The sequence below is a fragment of the Brassica oleracea genome, chromosome C5, assembly GCF_000695525.1.
Source record: "Brassica oleracea var. oleracea cultivar TO1000 chromosome C5, BOL, whole genome shotgun sequence".
Taxonomy (NCBI): domain Eukaryota; kingdom Viridiplantae; phylum Streptophyta; class Magnoliopsida; order Brassicales; family Brassicaceae; genus Brassica; species Brassica oleracea.
Genome location: NC_027752.1, coordinates 3,145,442 through 3,162,695, shown reverse-complemented (window position 1 = coordinate 3,162,695; position 17,254 = coordinate 3,145,442). Strand labels below are relative to the sequence as shown.

At 38.5% G+C, this 17,254-nt stretch overlaps 6 protein-coding genes across 7 annotated transcripts; 3 read left to right on the top strand and 3 right to left on the bottom strand.

The window, feature by feature from the left end:
* On the top strand, positions 1-684 carry LOC106344272 (U-box domain-containing protein 41-like; the record flags this gene model as incomplete). The annotated part of the gene is made up of 1 exon (XM_013783681.1): positions 1-684. A coding segment is annotated over one exon (645 nt), but the record flags the coding sequence as incomplete, so codon positions are not given.
* A 44-nt stretch (positions 685-728) lies between these two features.
* On the bottom strand, positions 729-2,556 carry LOC106295449. Of its 2 annotated transcripts, none has more exons than XM_013731351.1 (5): positions 2,117-2,556; positions 1,831-2,006; positions 1,550-1,761; positions 1,203-1,467; positions 729-1,119 (listed from the first exon to the last, which is right to left on the bottom strand). In XM_013731351.1, exons 2-5 carry the CDS (start codon positions 1,987-1,989, stop codon positions 802-804), a joined length of 954 nt encoding a protein of 317 aa, XP_013586805.1. In that variant the 5' UTR covers positions 1,990-2,006; positions 2,117-2,556; the 3' UTR covers positions 729-801. The 2 variants fall into 2 exon arrangements, with proteins under 2 accessions (XP_013586805.1, XP_013586807.1); XM_013731353.1 differs by having other exon boundaries at positions 1,831-1,960.
* Positions 2,557-2,868: 312 nt separating this feature from the next.
* On the bottom strand, positions 2,869-6,660 carry LOC106343406. Its single transcript, XM_013782605.1, has 5 exons — positions 6,151-6,660; positions 5,732-6,069; positions 5,042-5,636; positions 4,754-4,873; positions 2,869-3,673 (listed from the first exon to the last, which is right to left on the bottom strand). The coding sequence occupies exons 1-5, from the start codon at positions 6,592-6,594 to the stop codon at positions 3,038-3,040; spliced, it is 2,133 nt and encodes a 710-aa protein (XP_013638059.1). The 5' UTR covers positions 6,595-6,660; the 3' UTR covers positions 2,869-3,037.
* Positions 6,661-9,151: 2,491 nt separating this feature from the next.
* LOC106296042 (zinc finger protein WIP3) lies at positions 9,152-12,107 on the top strand. The gene is made up of 2 exons (XM_013732085.1): positions 9,152-9,867; positions 10,952-12,107. The coding sequence occupies exons 1-2, from the start codon at positions 9,277-9,279 to the stop codon at positions 11,375-11,377; spliced, it is 1,017 nt and encodes a 338-aa protein (XP_013587539.1). The 5' UTR covers positions 9,152-9,276; the 3' UTR covers positions 11,378-12,107.
* LOC106296041 (alpha-N-acetylgalactosaminide alpha-2,6-sialyltransferase 2) lies at positions 11,903-13,935 on the bottom strand. Its single transcript, XM_013732084.1, has one exon. It carries the CDS (start codon positions 13,601-13,603, stop codon positions 12,407-12,409), a length of 1,197 nt encoding a protein of 398 aa, XP_013587538.1. The 5' UTR covers positions 13,604-13,935; the 3' UTR covers positions 11,903-12,406.
* Positions 13,936-14,575: 640 nt separating this feature from the next.
* On the top strand, positions 14,576-17,112 carry LOC106343255 (protein SUPPRESSOR OF K(+) TRANSPORT GROWTH DEFECT 1). The gene is made up of 8 exons (XM_013782417.1): positions 14,576-15,208; positions 15,297-15,402; positions 15,788-15,986; positions 16,069-16,137; positions 16,224-16,298; positions 16,375-16,473; positions 16,556-16,711; positions 16,833-17,112. The coding sequence occupies exons 1-8, from the start codon at positions 14,743-14,745 to the stop codon at positions 16,956-16,958; spliced, it is 1,296 nt and encodes a 431-aa protein (XP_013637871.1). The 5' UTR covers positions 14,576-14,742; the 3' UTR covers positions 16,959-17,112.
* The last annotated feature ends 142 nt before the right edge of the window (positions 17,113-17,254 follow it).

Below are 17,254 nucleotides of genomic sequence, written 5' to 3'. Positions count from 1 at the left end.
CTCGACGCGCTCTCCCACGCGCTCCGCCACCACGACACCACCACCTCCCCCGCCGCGGTCCAATCCTCCGCCGCCGCGATCTACAGCCTCCTGATCGCGGAGGAGTCTTACCGCCCCGTCGTCGGATCGAAGCGAGACATCATCTTCTCTCTCATCCACGTCATCAGGTACCAAGACTCGCACCCGAGATCGATCAAAGACGCGCTCAAGGCGCTCTTCGCCGTCGCTCTCTGCCCGGCGAACAGATCAACGATGATCTCCCTCGGCGCGATCCCGGCGCTCTTCTCCCTCATCGTGAAGGACTCGCGGTGCGGGATCGTGGAGGACGCGACGGCGGTTATGGCGCAAGTCGCCGGGTGCGAGGAGAGCGAGGAAGGGATGAGGAGAGTCTCCGGAGCCAGCGTGCTGGCGGATCTGCTGGATCCGTGCACCGGCTCGAGCCTTCGGATCAAGGAGAACGCGGTCAGCGCGCTTTTGAATTTAGCGAGGTGCGGCGGGGACGAAGCGCGTTCGGAAGTTGCGTCTGCGGTTGCGTCTGGTGCGGATGAAGGAGCTATGGAAGGGATCGTGTACGTTGCTGAGAGCGGGAGTAATAAAGGAAGGAAGAAGGCGGTTGATCTGTTGAGGCTCGTTTCAAACGATTGACGACGTTTCGATCGTCTGATCAGTGATAATGATAATAATCCGAGTAGTATCTGATCATCTGCTTATCATTTTGTACAACTTTTGCTAATCCATTTACTTCGTTCAAAACACACAGTTTATATACATTAATGTAAATGTCATTGTCACACTTTTGAATCAAGAATCAAGAACTGGTTTGTACATTTTGTGTTCTTCACCGAGCAATAGAGAGCGTAGAATCGCGTCGCAAGTGCCGTCGTAGTGGACGATGAGATGTCCGCCTTGAGGGATCTCGTGGTAGTTGATCAAAGGCTGCTTCTGGAGAATGCATCTTTGAAGTTGAAACGGGACGACTTTGTCTTCCTTCCCATGCCAGATGTGGACAGAGCTTTCTTCAGTGATGTTTAGATCCGCTGGTTCGAAGTTCCATTGCCCGAAACAAGCCACAAAATCGTCTCTTAGCGTATCGAAAACATTTCTTTCGCGTAGCTTATCCTATAAGGTAGAGAGAGAGAGAGAGAGAGAGATATTAGAATCGTCACTATGAGATTGCAAGAAAACTAGGGATTGAGTGTGACCTTGGTAAGCATGGGAAAGCCGGTGGTACGCTTGAGAACCTCCACGTCATGGCTGTTGAAGTAGACTGGATTGCTCTCAAGAACCGAGCTGTTTGATGGTATGACCTTCTGTACAACCCACCAATGTAACAGTCCAGGTGCAAATCTTGATATTCTTAAACACCATCTGATAATACCTCTCCGGTAGTCTTTCTTTATAAGCTTCTTAGGAAGCGATGGCCAGCGATAGTTCACAACTGGAGCAACAAAAGCCACACCGGATAGCCTGCAAAAGAAGATAGGATACTCTCACTAGTTTACTTAAAGTATTGAGAACTTATTTGGTTTAAGGAGTGATTGATTATTGCCTTTGAGGTATGTGTTTTAGACAACCCCAAGTTGGGTAAGATCCCATGGAGATTCCAATGAGGTAAAACTTAGGTCCTATCTCCAAATGATCTGCAAGTTCTGCTATGTCATCAACTTCACTTTTAAGGGAACGTTTAGTGTTTGCATCCGAGTCTCCATATCCAGAACGGTCATAGAATAGAAGATACACTCCAAGCTCTTGTATAAGCTCCTGAAAAACCAAGTCCAGGTCAGATTTTTTCTCCCCAAAGAAATGAACATAACAGAGAGTATGTTTTACTTTTGAGGCAGAGAAGTTCATGTCTTTAGAGCTTCCAAAGCCATGAACAAGAATAATCTTGTACTTAGCTTCCTCCTTTGGAACTCCACTTTCTCTATAAGCTAAGAGTCTCCCATCACGAAGCTTAACTCTATTTGAATTTTCGCAAGTATCCCCCATCAAACACTTATTAGTCACTATACATGAAGATAAATGATTTTTAGTTGTAGCAAGTTCATTAATTTGGGTGTGAAAAATGGCAAAACCAATAACATCATCGCAAGTTTTAGAACAGAAGAAGACATACCAGAAGAGAAGATAATTTGCCTTGAATCTGGGAGGAACACAGAACTGATTGAATGGTCAAAGAAATGATCTATTTTATCTTTATGTGCACAAGATAATGATGATGATTGATAAAGAAGACGGCTACTTGTAGAAAAAGCAAGTAGAGCCCCTCCTTGGTGTATAGAATTTGAATAGGAATAAAGAATTTTAGAAGACCAAACCAAATATTCCTCTTCTGATTCCTTTGCCTAACCAAAAAAAAAAAATTCTCCAGAGTTTATCCTTTTCGCTGCCTTTGTTAAACTTCAGACGCCACTGTCAATTCACCAATCTCAGTTTTGCTTCTCCCACAAGTTAACGTTTTTGCATATGAAAATTTAGAAACTTCCCACAATAATTCCTTGAAAATATAAATTTCTCCAACATCTAAGTTTTTTCTGGAATTATGGAATATTCCTTATCTCAAAGGGTTTTATACTTCTATCTACACATAAAAATCTAGCCTCCAAGTATTGGATGCCATGTCACATAACCGGTTTTTGGTATAAGAACATAATGGGCTTTCAAATTGTCAAAATGGGCTTTTAATTGTCAAAAATATGGGCTTTTATGGGCAAGTATCCAGTCTCCCTGAATTTGAGTTACTTGAAGAAAAAACAAGTGTTGCTCCCAAAAAAAAAAAAAAAAAAAAAAAAAAAAAAAAAAGTATCCAGCCTCCCTGAATTTGAGTGGATAAACCAAGTGAGAAGAACAAACAAAACAATCCTCTTCTGATTCCTTTGGCTTCCCTGAATTTGAGTGGATAAACCAAGTGAGAAGAACAAACAAAACAATCCTCTTCTGATTCCTTTGGCTAAACCATCCTTCATGTTTTTAATATGCTGGCTGTCTTTACATCTTAATTAAGTTCATGCCACTGCTAACTTACCAATCTTGGGATTTAGAATTCAATTTTGGCGCCGTTTCGCTGATTGGGCATGATAATCATTAACCTGAGATGACCCTCTTGGCATAGCTTGACAAGATTCCTATGCTGTGTGAGGATGGCATTACTGTTGCCTAATAAAACATGAGCAATCACGTAACTCTCTCCTTTCTCATTTGCAAATTGCCACTCCTTCACCGTCAAGTTGAAAGAATCTTTAGCTGCTGATACCGTTGCTTTCACCTCTATGTACTCTTTCTTCCCACCTCTGTTTTTGATTACTAGGTCGTAAGGTAACCCGGTCTCGCTTTGCTCGTTTATCCAGCTAACCACAGCGTCCTTGCCGTATTTTGCAGCATAGTACCTGAAAGCGATCTCTTCACCTTTTTTACCAGTGTATTGCAAAAGTGTAGCCCGATCTGTGCCGGTGTGAAACTGATCTCTCGTGCTCAAGTCAGTTGAGATGGAGTTGTTCCATTCATGAGCAAGATTCCCTGAGGTTGAGCTACTACTCATCATGGTATGCAATGGGATTGGTGGCTTCGTAGCTCGTGAACTTGTGCCTGCACTATTATCGTATCCAGCTACCAAGTTTCTATTTGTGATCTCCATTGGTTTCTGTTCCTCAAGAGCCTCTGTTACAAGCTCTCTCTGATTAAAAGAAGAAAAAACAAAGTTACTATTCAATTACGGCAACTTTTCCTTTAGCAAAAGGAAACGAAGAAAGACAGTGCAGCAGCAGACTTATGGAACACTGAACTGGATGCTTTTGCCACAGGACATGGAACCAGATGAGTTTTTTTTTTCAGACGCTACAAACTTCATGTCAAATTCAGGTGTAAACAGAAACAGCAAGGCATAATTTCATAAATGCAACCAGGTTTCAGTCTCAGACATTCCCCTACGGATTTATCACAAGGACCGAATCGGCGACCTGAGAACTTGGGAGGTTTTCATTAATTATTACTTCAAGAAGATATTGAGAGGAAGTAGGGACTGGGCGAGAAAAGGGGCGCAACATTTATCCTTTTTTCAGGCTGCCACAGTGACATCGTCATGTGCACATGCATAATCAAAGAGCAAAGCTGAACTAGGCAAGCTTTTAAATTTGTGTTACTCAACACTAAGACTTTCCAACTGGGTGCTAAGTCTCAGCGCAAGAGTAGGGACATTTGAACTACACAGAAAGGAAAAAAAGAAGGTGCACAAGAAGAAGCAGAAAAGAAAAAAAAACTAAGAGTAACAGCCTAAAACTAAGTAGTTGTAGACATATGAGTGGAAATGGTCTAGCTTTGAAAAGGAGGCATCACAGAAAATACTCAAACTAGTGAGGCTGCGTTCCACAGTAAAAGTCAAATATCTCTTCAACTTGGCATAATATAACAAAGGGGCAGAAATATATACTCAAAGGTGAAACTACCCCGCTTCCTTCACTGTTGAGAAAATATACTCACTTCCGACGGACATAAGACTCACAAACGACATCATTTGGGACCTTAAAGCTATTTCACAGAAAAAAAAAACAAGTGTTTCCAAAACAAGGAGTAGATAGGCTTCCCTGAGAACGGCAACTTCAGACATAGAAATATGAGGCATTAACAGACACTGCTAACAAAACTCTTCAGTTGAATTAATAAAAACACGGAAGCAAAGAAAAATGCATCTCAGGAAATCACACAAAAGGAAAAATGCAGAAACGTTAAAACTGAATTTATATGACCACTGACTCACAGCGACATGTAGTAATCCAACAAATGGAAATGATGACATAGCTTTGGCTCTTTTACTCTTAGTCTTAGGTTGTGCTTCGGAGCCTCTCAAGTTGTAAAAAGACAATATCTTCTCGACAAACTACAAAAATAGAAGAGAGCATTAGAGAATAAACAAATATACAGCTTCACTACTGCTCCACGCTTAAGATAATTCACTATCAGATTCAGGCAAAAAGATTTATCTTATACATGATTCAAATAATAGTCAAATAATACTCCAGTCTCAATATACTCAACATGGACTTACCATTGACATGCTTAGCTCTTTACATGCGCCCTTCCAAGTCGAAATGAACAATCTCAAAGCTCCTTCAGAGAGTGTGAAATCAGCCTCATTGAAACTGAAAACCTGCTTAGTATCAGAATCAACCGCCAGTTTAGCCATCTCATGCTCACGTTTCACATGTCCCCTACGTAATTTAGAGGGGCTTCTTCTAAGCTGTTTGGACAAATCAGATTTTTCATGACTACGAGTTTCTGCCTTCCTTTTCTTAGTTTCTGCTTTCCTTTTCTTTTTAGACCTCCCAAGTTTCTTCACCTCTTCTGCAACAGATGGATATGGACAACTACTTACATGGTCAGAGCTATTAACAACATATTTAACCTCATAATCATCACTATCATCGTCATCTGAGCTTGATGAATTAAACGTTGTATGCTTGCCACAAGAATCCTTCTGATGTAAAACAGCCAAGTCATCTTGCTCAGAGACTGTAATGGATTTAACTTGTCGTTGTTTCTTTGATGAGGGGATGTGATGCTTCTGATGCAGCCCAGTCAGCAAGGTCTCCAATGTTTCGCCCTCTTGTCTCTTTGCATCTTGAATGAAAGATACATACATCCTATAAAACAGTCAGCTACAATCAGGTAAAGCAGCTTAAACTATAAATTATACAATCAATTTATACAACAGAATCTTGAGAACACAATATCATACCGCAAGCTCTGAATACGCACACCAAGCTTCTCCTTGCCTATAACAGACTTCTTCTCAGCAACATAATCAAGGAAGTCATCGAGCTTAACATCGTCCATACCGTAAGTGCTCAGATAGCTATCAAGAAACGATATTATCTCCTCGCTAGTGATCTGAACTGAACCAGTAGAACCGGAGATAGACGGGAAATAGAGCAACACAAGTGGATGCCTTAGCAAAGGTCCCAACTTTAGATCATCAAAACAATCAACAAACTCGTTTCGGCATACTGCAACTTCCAAATCATGCAAAGTCACGATCCCTCTAGCGCCAACGAAGCAGTGGATAAACGCATATATCTACAAGCAACATCACAATACTAAAGATTCTCAAACGGTTAAAAAAGTAAAAAAAAAAAACAAAAGGAATTAACTTTTTACCTTGCCTTCAAGGGTCATGAGCTGGCGAAGCGAAGGAACGTCTTGCATCTGCATCCCCAAGGATAGCTGAGAATCAGGCTGCTGTTGTAGTTGTGCTAGAACGGTTTGCGACACTCTGATCGAAGAAACGTTCTCTCCGGCAGCGACGAGCGATCCACGCGTCTCCTTGACGGCGTTATCGATTCGTATGGCTTCTACATTGCCACTTGATCCGTGGACTCGAGACCAACCACTATCACCGCTCTGCGGAAACTGGTGAGGACGGAAGGTTGGGATTTGTTGTGGATGAGCGAAGTTGAGATTCTGCTGGGTTTGGAGATTGTATCTGATCGGCTGTTGGATATTGAAATTGGAGTAGACACGAGTGGGTTGAGGATGGTACCCGCCGCTTCCACCGTTCGCGGTGGCGCGTAGGGGCCACGAGCCGTCGCGATTCCCTTGCATTGATCGTCGGCGCGCGAAAGCGAGTCTTCAAAAAAGTATGTTTATTGGAGTGAAAGAGAAGGAGGATTAGGGTTTAAGGTCAAACGTCCGGAGTCTCTAGCTGATTCGGAGGGTTTGAGGTCAAAACGTTCGGATTAAATTCTGGTTCCGGTTTATAACCATCATGGATCAATAAACTTTTCAAGTAATTCCCATTTAATATTTTAGAACTATAGTTTTCCTTAATAAAACAACTTTTATCACAAAATTAGCCCTCAAAAAAAAAAAAAATGACCAAAATAGCTTCTTTTTATTTTAAAATTTTGAATATTTGTTTTTTTTATTTTTTTAAAATTTGAAATTTTATCCCAAAAACTTCACTCATTAATTCTAAACCCTATATCTAAATTAGTTAGTCATAGGGTGATAAAACTTATTTTGGTCATTTTCTTCATTGAAATCTATTTTTATGACAAAAACTTAAAAACACTTTCCTAGAGAATTTCTCTTTTTACTATCCCCTAGACTATATTTGCGAAGTGTTTTTGCCACATGTCTTTTCTACAGTCAATTTCACAAAACAAATATGACATGACTAATGAAATTGATAACATGTCGTATAGCTTAATATGACCTGGACAATTGCATTTAATGTTAATTTATATTTTTAGTAAACTTTTTAAAATATGGTAATAACTCATATATTACATTTAATGTCAATTTATATTTTTGGAAATTTTTTTTAGAATATGGGAATAACTCATAAATCATCATTAAAATAAATATATTCAAATATGGCATTATAAATTTTGAAATATAATTTAATTATATATTTTTAAATTCTAAAATTTTATAACTAAAATTTTCAAAAATGTATACATTTTTTTTAGAAAATTATAAAAATTTAATCGTAAAATCATTATTTTCTTGTATATCTATAAATTTTATAAATATTGTTTAATTTTAATTTTTGGTAATTATGCAACTTTTAAAAATTTATTTAATATATTTAATTAAAATAAATAGATATAAAAATCTATCTAAGATTATAATTTCAAATATATACATGCATATTCTTAAATTTAATTTTTATTTTTAATTAAATCAAATTTATATTAAAATATTGATACGAAAAAGAAAATTTACAATATTAATAAAAATTTATTTTAAAATATAATTTATATTTATTTGTTAAAAAATATTTTAAATTTTTTTACAGACACCTAGTTTAGAAAAATATAAGAATACAAAATACTACAGCAAGTTTGCACCGTCCTGTGTTGGATGATTGACTAGCGGTTCAAGTACGCTTCAGAAAATGATAAAACCATAGACTAGTATGTCGCATATAATTAAACCATAGATTTTCCGTGAATGATTACAAATTTATAACACACATACATTGAATAAGCTTGTAGTTTCGCTTCATGATTATTGTACTTCTGTTTATTTAATTACATGTATAGATTAGATCTTTAAGTATTTTATTCCTTCAGGTATTGACTAAACTGCCGTTACCTTCAACATTTTCTGCGGTGAAGATCTTCTTTTTCAATGTATTTTATACTAAAATTTTGTGCTTATAGGTCAAACTCCACTACCTCATTCTCTTCCAAAGTAATCTTTCCAACTACTAATCCTTTCATCATTATTTAAACCTTGAATCTATAAATATATCATTTAAATTATATTTTGGAAGCAAGTATGTATCACTGCATTGATTAATTAGTGGTGGTGCAAACCAAAGCCTTTCAGTAATCACTCAAAATTTCCAAGTTAATTTCTACTTAACACCAACGACACTGAACAATTAGATGTTTTAATTAGTGTAAGTCTATGTAAATACAAAATACTATGTGTACATCATTTAATTATTTTGTTTTAGTCTTTGTCAGTATATATAATGAATTGGACGTCACAGCATTAATTAAAACTTTAAGGTTCTCATAATTTTTAGACAAGTACTCTGAATGAACCAAGTTCCAACCGTATGTTTCCCGCTATGTTAATTCATCTACTATTACATGGAGCTGAGTCCTAGGAAACTCTTGGAATAGTATTAATACATCATCATCAAAGTTCGTGTAATATCTGCTACTTGAATCATCAAACGTCAATAAAAAAGAACGCGTGAGTTTATAGTAATTCGCTTTTATCATTGATCCCTTAAAACACGGCTAAAATGATGTTGAAATTGTTGTTTTGATGTAATGATGAATTTCGTTTTGCCGGTATATATGCACTTAAAAGATAATCATGACTATAAAATGATGAAATGATATCGTATTTGTTGGGTATAAAATGTTACCTAGTAATACTAATGTGAAATGAAAAGAGTGTAAAGAAGAAAATAAATTGTCTCAATGAAAGAGTCCTTAGGATTCTCTTTCATTGAAAAGCCTTGTGCTGGTGCATCTCCTTTTCACTATATGAAGTATAAGACCCACCACACTATTATTAAGAGAATTACACTCTTTTTTCTCCTTTGTGTAAACGCGTACGTTGACACGTGCGAACATTATCATATCTAACTATACGTATTGGGGGTAGGAAGAAAAACACAAAACTAAGGGACCTATTTTGACGAACCTACACACACATCAGGAAGTTTGATGATTATATAACCTTTTCCTACTAATCCTACACATCTTCTTGAGAGGGAGAGGGAGAGAGAGAGAAAGAAAAAAGAGGGGGGAGAGAGAGATGAGTTTGAGGAATCTTCATGAGATGGGTTTAAGTTTTGAATCTCCAAGCTTCATTGAATGGCTTAAAGCTCCATCGTCGTCTTCTTCTTCTTTGTTATTCCGTATCAAGACCAAAGATGTTGTTATATCAAGATCAAACCACCAGAGTATGTTGGAAAGATCTCTATTCTCATACCAAACACAAGAACCACTCAACACGTCTATCCAATGCTTGCCTCTTTTAAACAAGCTCATGGAAAATGAAAGTCAAGCTTTGGACGATATCAAAGAAGAGAAGGATGATGATGATGTGGTGACTCTCCAGATCGGATTGCCTAACTATCACCGTGGTAGCTCGGTGGAGGATGATTCTGATACAACATCCGATCATCACCAGAAGAGCCCCATCAAGAGAGAGATGATAGATGATGGAGTGGTGATGATGAAGAAGAGAAGGAAGATGATCATTGATGAGGAGATGAATGATTTGGATATGGAAGTCTGTGGGAAGAGGTTTTGGATACCAAGTCCCGCTCAGATTCATGTCGGTCCAATGCAATTCGCTTGCACTATTTGCAGCAAAACCTTCAATAGGTACAATAACATGCAGGTACGTCTTTTCTCTTATCATCTTTATCCTAGTTGCTTTGGTACACATCCACTAATTCACCAAATCTTGCATTTTATGTCAAAACATTATCACTTTGTGTCATATTAACAAAGTAAGAAACATTGTCCCTATGTCAACTTTACCTTTGCATTTGTCCATTGAAATATTTCATAAGGTATTACATTTACGGCTATATCTTCTGAAAAGAAATATTTCTTAATATACCTTTAATTTTAAACAACTTTTCCCCCTTCACAAATACAACAAATTTCATGATTTTTGTTTTGAACAAAAGAAAACAGATATAGGAGTACTGAAACTAACATCATTACATACAGAGTATGAAAGGACTTTAATTTAGTTGTAAATTAAAGAATATGAACTTTAATGACTTAATTTTACGGTAATTAATCTCGGTTGGTAAATCATCGTAGTAGTAGATATATAACCCCCAATCACCTAAAAGAAGATAGTTTGGGTGTATAACTTCTGGATTAGTTGAGAAATCTTCATAAATCTTTTGACTTTTTTTTCATTTTGCGTTGCCGTTTTGGTTGAAAAGCCAAAAAGCAAAAATAATCAGAGTGGGATTTGGTAAAGTATAATTCAGAAAGAAACAAAAAAGGAAAAAAAAAAACAATGATCACACTACTTTTACTGAATCTATGCAATCGATTACTTCACCTAATGATAATATGAGTAAAAGGCTTCTAATTAAGTATCATTCATTTCATATGTATTTTACTTAGGATTCTTTACTTTACCATTCAATATATACTTATTTTCCTCTCAACTTTAATTTTACAAACATTACACCAATCCCTACTTTTAAGCAGGAAACACATATTTTTTCTACATCAATGGTTTCTTTAACTGAACTTGTGAGTGACATATATTATATATATTAGGAAGTGTACTTCTAACTTGGACAAACATTGGAGTCCCATTTATAACATAATGGACATGAATATTCATAAACTCAATCATCTCACATATATATAAAACATAACTGTAAAAATAAGTTATCCACATCAATGCAATGATATATATATTACGTTCTAATGTATTAATGTACCCAACACAGATGCATATGTGGGGACATGGATCAGAGTTCAGAAAAGGAGCAGACTCACTGAAAGGCACAACCCAACCCGCAGCTATCCTGCGTCTACCATGTTACTGCTGCGCGGAAGGATGCAAGAACAACATCAACCATCCACGTGCCAAGCCCTTGAAGGACTTCCGTACGCTTCAGACACATTACAAACGTAAGCATGGCTCCAAGCCTTTCTCTTGCGGAAAATGCGGCAAAGCGTTGGCCGTTAAAGGTGACTGGAGGACTCATGAGAAAAACTGTGGGAAGCTTTGGTATTGTACGTGTGGATCAGATTTTAAGCACAAGAGGTCTCTTAAAGACCACATCAAGTCTTTTGGTAATGGACACTCTCCTCACCCTTCTCTTTCGTTTGGTGGGTTTGAGGAGGATACGGAGTGTGTCACCACAGAGTGATCAGAGCGACGTTAGGTAGACTCGTGGGGGGCTGTGGGATCCATCGGTCCATATAGGTAAGATCTGAATTTTCAAATGTTGCTTCTAACCACAAAAAGTATCGAGTCTAACAACGAATTTCTATCTTGCAAAGGGAGAAATTCTTTGTTAGACTTAGACTCAATTACATCAAAATATAACAACTTAGCAAAGAAACCGAAGCAACATTTTAAAATTTAGATCTTCTTATTGGGATATATTTACGGTGAGTCTACATAGAACCCCACACTGTCTACCTAACACTTGTAAAATCTGAGGTCTTGAGCGTTTTAAGTATTTGGTGTGTTTTAGTTCTATTACCATGCATGTTAGGGTGTTTTGCGACTAAAATTTAAACCTTAAGAAGAGGTTAATTTAAATAATGCTCACTAACAAAAACTTCTCTTTCTCCAAGGGATGTATTTGTCGGGGAGCATTTGGTTGCTTGCGTAAAACCCCTGCTTATCTAAGTGATTAGTAATAAGCTTGTACTTTGTTTCAGTCTTAATTAGGATTTCCTTTTTTTTTTTTTTTTTATCAAGGGTGGTTATCTTGTGAAGCACGTGAATTTTCTGTTTCTCTCATTCATGCATTTGTATTTAGAAGAGAAAATTGTTGTGCTTCACTTCATTATTGTACGATAATCCTCCTTTGAGACTTTCTAAATATTGTAATCTCTCTTTTCATTACATAGACGTGCTTTCAAATCTTATTCTAATCGAACGTTATAAAATGTAAGAGAACACATCATCAGAACGATCTCAACTTTGCCTTCGGCTTTAGATTGACATCATGTAAGAATATCGTCTAAATTTACCATACATTTTCATCAAATATGTGTGACATGACATGACAAATCGAAATTGTATAAAACACTCTCACCCTTTGCTCGCAACTGCCTGATCTAAAGCAAAATCTTTGGTACTTACACAAAATGACAGAGCAGAGCAGAAGCTTTCTTCGCTTGAAGAAACAAACTTTTCTGACAAAACTTCTTTTCTGACAATATACTCAATGGTAAACTTTTACCGAAGGGATCTTGAACGCTTTCGGCAAGAACGGAACCGCCCTGGGATTGTTCTCCAGGTCGTGATACAATCTGTACTCCGCTTCATAGTCATGAAGCTTCAGCTCTGCTTTCTGATTCGTATGGTAATGATGCTTGGTCAAATTCAACTTCCCAAACCCGAAAAGGCTAACTCTCTCACAAACCCCCACCGCAAGCATCACCGCCTGCATACCCGACGAGTAGTGAAACAAAGACCCTTCGTGACCTTTACTCCAATCTCCAAACCCTTCGGCTCTATTCTCTTCCAAGAACTTCTTGACGGAGTAATACTTCACGATCCTAGCGCACAGGACGTCGAATCTCGGGTCAGTGATGACCAGAGGAGCTTTGTGAGAGGGCTTGCAAACGGTGTAGTCCAACACATGAATCGGCTGGCAAATGTACATTACTATAGGTACCGAATCTCCATAAGGATGGCAATGGCAACGCTCTCTCCTCGCGCATTGGTGGAGAATGTTACTGTTTATGAACGATACGCTCGTTTTCGATCCCACCTTTTTCTCGAAACTCTGCGTTTTGGCGTTGTTGAGACGAATCACTATCTCGTGTTTATCGATGACGTCACCGTATTGGCTAGTCAGCAACGTGCCGCTGTTACCAACAACCGCACAAGACGAGTATCTAGAAACGGAAACGGCGCCGTTTTGGCGAGAATCGATCGGATTCTTGATAAGTCTAATCAAATCTAGTATGATGCGAGGCTCGTAAGCCTTTTTGGTGCGAGTCCAGAGCCTTAGGTTCCTCTTGAACTCTGACCAGTAACGAGAGACCTGAAGGGAGGAGCGAAGATTCGTTACCGGAAACTTGGACGGAACGTATCTTCTGCTCCTCCTTCCTCCGATCGGCGTCGCCATGGAGCTGAAGTAGCGGCGGTGGCTTCTCCGCGTGTTGTCGTAATCGGAGATCAGATCCACCTCCTGGTTGAACTTCGGCTCGCCGGGATCGACGGCGGCGAACTCGAGCAGCGTCTCGTTGAACGCGACCTCCTCCGCCGTCATGAATCCGGAGGTGCTGCCGAGCTCGGCTATCGCCGAGCTGAAGGAGAAGCTTCTCCGCCGAATGGCGACTCTGCAGATGAGCGTCGCGGCGAGGAAGCAGAAGAGGACGGCGCTGAAGAGAGGTCGGACGGATCGTTTCATCTGGATCTCTAGATGTTAAATCGAATCTGTAATGGTGACTAGTGAGCTTGACGAGGAGTCCATTGGGAAGAATCTGGAGGTGAAGTCAACGAGAGGGAGGCGACATTGTTGCTTTTTTAATGAAGTAAGGGGAAGGTGTGAGTGTGACAGAGATTTGGCAACCCCTAAAATGGAGATCTGGAGAAGGAGGCTATTAGATCCGTCGACGATTCTAGTAAACATTAAATAAATCTTTTCTTTTTCTGGTAGATGACGTAGCACCCCCCCATGTTGTGTTCCCCCTTTACGCTTTGTAGCTAGAGTAGAGAGATAAAGAGTGTGTGTGTGGGTGGGTTGGTTGTTAATTCTTTTCATTAATAAACTTCTTTTATTGCATAGCTTTTTTTTTGGAAATTAGCTGAAAACGAAAGATCAAATTATAGAAGCTTTTTTAGGCAGATATTTTGATTGATGTCTCATTACTATTTTCAAACACAAATTTAGGATTTAATTTTTGATAAAACAATTTATTAACAGTGATAGTTATATTTTTTTCCAGCTAATTTTTATTAAGAAGCATCTGTTATAACATCAGGATATATTTAGTGACAATGATATATATATCGAAAAATCTTGATTTGGTAAAAATAAAATCATCAGATAATTTTTTTTTATAAAATAACTCAAAATAATTTTAAAATAGTCATAAAATAAAACTATCGGCTGGATATAATAATTTTCTCAACTTGTTATAAAATACTATTTTATAAAAACAAATAAGGAAAGGGCCGGGTTTGATTTGATCTTCATGTAGTCTCCAAAAGGCCTTTTTTGTTTGTGGGCTTTTGGCCAATGCGTGCTTATAAAAACGGCGGGTATTTCTCTTGTCATTCATCAAAACAGCTGGTAAACATCCTACACCTTGACGTTTTCGCTTTATACACACAAACACTCAGCTGTTTTCTCCGACGTCAAAGTCGCCTTGTTCCTTCCTCATCTTTCCTCTAATCATTCTCCTTTCCTTTAATACTTTTCCGATCATGAATCATCCACGCTTCTAGGGCTTCCTCAAATCATCTCAATTTTAATTCAACAAACGAATTTCAATTATCGATTATTTTCTCCGCAAAACCCTTAAAAAAAAAAAAAAAATAAAAGACATGTATAGCAATTTCAAGGAGCAAGCGATCGAGTACGTGAAGCAAGCGGTTCAAGAAGACAACGCCGGGAACTACAACAAGGCCTTCCCTTTGTACATGAACGCGCTCGAGTACTTCAAGACCCATCTCAAGTACGAGAAGAACCCCAAGATCAGAGAAGCGATCACACAAAAGTTCACCGAGTATCTCCGCCGAGCAGAGGAGATCCGAGCTGTTTTGGACGAAGGCGGGTCGGGTCCTGGGTCTAACGGGGACGCAGCTGTTGCTACGAAGGCGAAGAGTAAAGGGAAAGACAACGGAGATGGGGAGGATAAGGAGCAGTCGAAGCTACGAGCTGGGTTGGACTCTGCGATCGTGAGGGAGAAGCCTAATGTGAAGTGGTCTGATGTTGCGGGGCTTGAGAGTGCTAAGCAAGCGTTGCAGGAAGCTGTGATTTTGCCTGTTAAGTTTCCGCAGTTCTTCACAGGTAATGTAAAGTTTCTTACTTTATTGGATTCGTTGATGTGTTGATGAGTTCTGTTTATTGATCTGAAACTTGATTGTTGTGTGGTTAGGGAAGAGGCGGCCGTGGAGAGCTTTTCTGCTGTACGGGCCTCCTGGGACTGGGAAGTCGTACTTGGCCAAGGCTGTTGCTACTGAAGCAGACTCTACGTTTTTTAGGTAACATATGTCTCTCCAAGTTTGTTTGCTCTAAAGATTTCAACTTTTAACTGTTTTTCATTGGGCTTTGATGATATCCACTTTTAGTAAGACATGGCAAGGTTTGAATATTATGACACTTGCTGCGATCATATATTAGTGTTTCCAGAACCATATGTAGCCTGATCGAATAGCTATCATATAGCTGTTATGTAGTTTAAATGGATTTTATCAGAGGAACTGTGTATTGGGCAGTTATGTAGATCTTTGGGGTTTGACTGTTTGAGGTGCCTCAGTTTTTTTTTTAATACCTTGTGAAAAGTATTCTGTTTACTATGTTTTGTAATTGAGAACATGTTGTGGCGTTTGCATAATTGTATTTTTTTTTCTGCCTCCTAACTATCAGTGTGTCTTCATCGGACTTGGTCTCGAAGTGGATGGGTGAAAGTGAAAAGCTGGTTTCAAACCTTTTCGAGATGGCCCGGGAGAGTGCTCCCTCAATTATATTTGTTGATGAGATAGATTCTTTGTGTGGTCAACGTGGGGAAGGCAATGAGAGCGAAGCTTCAAGACGTATCAAAACAGAGCTTCTTGTGCAGATGCAGGTGAAACAATTTATAGAAATATACATTCTGAAATATTAGCAGAAACTTGACTTTCTTCTCTCCGATCTCTCTTTTATTTTAGGGTGTTGGACACAATGATGAGAAAGTCCTTGTACTGGCAGCAACAAATACACCTTATGCTCTTGATCAGGTGAAACACTTTAGAGTGGACTGTTTCCTCGAATTTATTGCCAGCTTTAGAATAACACTGAAATCTAAATACCGTGTTGATTTTAGGCTATTCGGAGACGTTTTGATAAGCGTATCTATATCCCTCTACCGGATGTGAAGGCTCGGCAGCACATGTTCAAAGTAAACATTCATCAAAGTGAAATTATTTAGGGTGTCAAAATCCTTTTTTACCTAATGATGTCCGTGTATGATACAGGTGCACCTTGGAGATACTCCTCATAATTTGAATGAAGCTGATTTTGAGTATTTAGCTCGCAAGACAGAGGGGTTTTCTGGTTCAGATGTGGCTGTTTGTGTATGTGGTTTGTCCTGAGTTATTATTACTATCCATGTAAACAAACATGTGTTTATTCTGAATGGTTTCTAATCTATGGCAGGTGAAGGATGTTCTGTTTGAACCTGTGAGGAAAACCCAAGATGCCATGTTCTTTTTCAAGTCAGCTGATGGGACGTGGATGCCATGTGGCCCTAAACAATCTGGTGCCATTCAGATTACGATGCAGGATTTAGCAGAAAAAGGGCTAGCAGAAAAGGTATGCATTTTATCCCTTGAAGCTGTTTTTAGTGATGATAGACGACAGAAAATTCTAATGGAGAGAGTATGCAAAAGAGCTTATGTTTCTTTCTTTTGTTTTTTGTTTGGACATGAAACAGATTATCCCACCGCCCATCTCAAGAACAGATTTTGAGAAGGTATTAGCAAGACAGCGACCAACAGTGAGCAAGTCTGATCTTGAGGTCCATGAGAGATTCACAAAGGAATTTGGAGAGGAAGGTTGATCATTGATCATATAATGGTTCAGCATCTCTCTCTAGTGTCAGGGGAACCTCAAGCCCCTGATTATTATGTGTGTACTAATAAGAACAAATCGACTCTTGTTTCATCCACACCATTGAATTTTCTTTATTTTAACTGTAGAAATCATTTCAGATATGAATTTCGCTCTTGGTATATATATATATTCATTATCTACCAATCTAAATACTCATCAAATTAAATTGTTGAAAGTGTTGGTTTGTATGTTTCACCCCTTCCAATGGTAGATAAAATATCAATTTGGGAAAAAATAGTACTC

Excerpts from the sequence above, each read along its gene's own strand:
- LOC106296042 (XM_013732085.1), top strand. The coding sequence starts at position 9,277 with ATGAGTTTGAGGAATCTTCATGAGATGGGTTTAAGTTTTGAATCTCCA. Across the intron at positions 9,868-10,951 it reads ATAGGTACAATAACATGCAG|ATGCATATGTGGGGACATGG; the intron begins GTACGTCTTTTC and ends TACCCAACACAG.
- LOC106295449 (XM_013731351.1), bottom strand. The coding sequence starts at position 1,989 with ATGGGGGATACTTGCGAAAATTCAAATAGAGTTAAGCTTCGTGATGGG. Across the intron at positions 1,762-1,830 it reads TGAACTTCTCTGCCTCAAAA|GAGCTTATACAAGAGCTTGG; the intron begins GTAAAACATACT and ends TTGGTTTTTCAG. Across the intron at positions 1,468-1,549 it reads CTAAAACACATACCTCAAAG|GCTATCCGGTGTGGCTTTTG; the intron begins GCAATAATCAAT and ends CTTCTTTTGCAG.
- LOC106343255 (XM_013782417.1), top strand. The coding sequence starts at position 14,743 with ATGTATAGCAATTTCAAGGAGCAAGCGATCGAGTACGTGAAGCAAGCG. Across the intron at positions 16,138-16,223 it reads CACCTTATGCTCTTGATCAG|GCTATTCGGAGACGTTTTGA; the intron begins GTGAAACACTTT and ends TGTTGATTTTAG. Across the intron at positions 16,299-16,374 it reads CTCGGCAGCACATGTTCAAA|GTGCACCTTGGAGATACTCC; the intron begins GTAAACATTCAT and ends TGTATGATACAG.
- LOC106296041 (XM_013732084.1), bottom strand. The coding sequence starts at position 13,603 with ATGAAACGATCCGTCCGACCTCTCTTCAGCGCCGTCCTCTTCTGCTTC.
- LOC106343406 (XM_013782605.1), bottom strand. The coding sequence starts at position 6,594 with ATGCAAGGGAATCGCGACGGCTCGTGGCCCCTACGCGCCACCGCGAAC. Across the intron at positions 4,874-5,041 it reads AAGAGCTAAGCATGTCAATG|TTTGTCGAGAAGATATTGTC; the intron begins GTAAGTCCATGT and ends CTATTTTTGTAG. Across the intron at positions 3,674-4,753 it reads TTGGATTACTACATGTCGCT|AGAGAGCTTGTAACAGAGGC; the intron begins GTGAGTCAGTGG and ends TCTTTTAATCAG.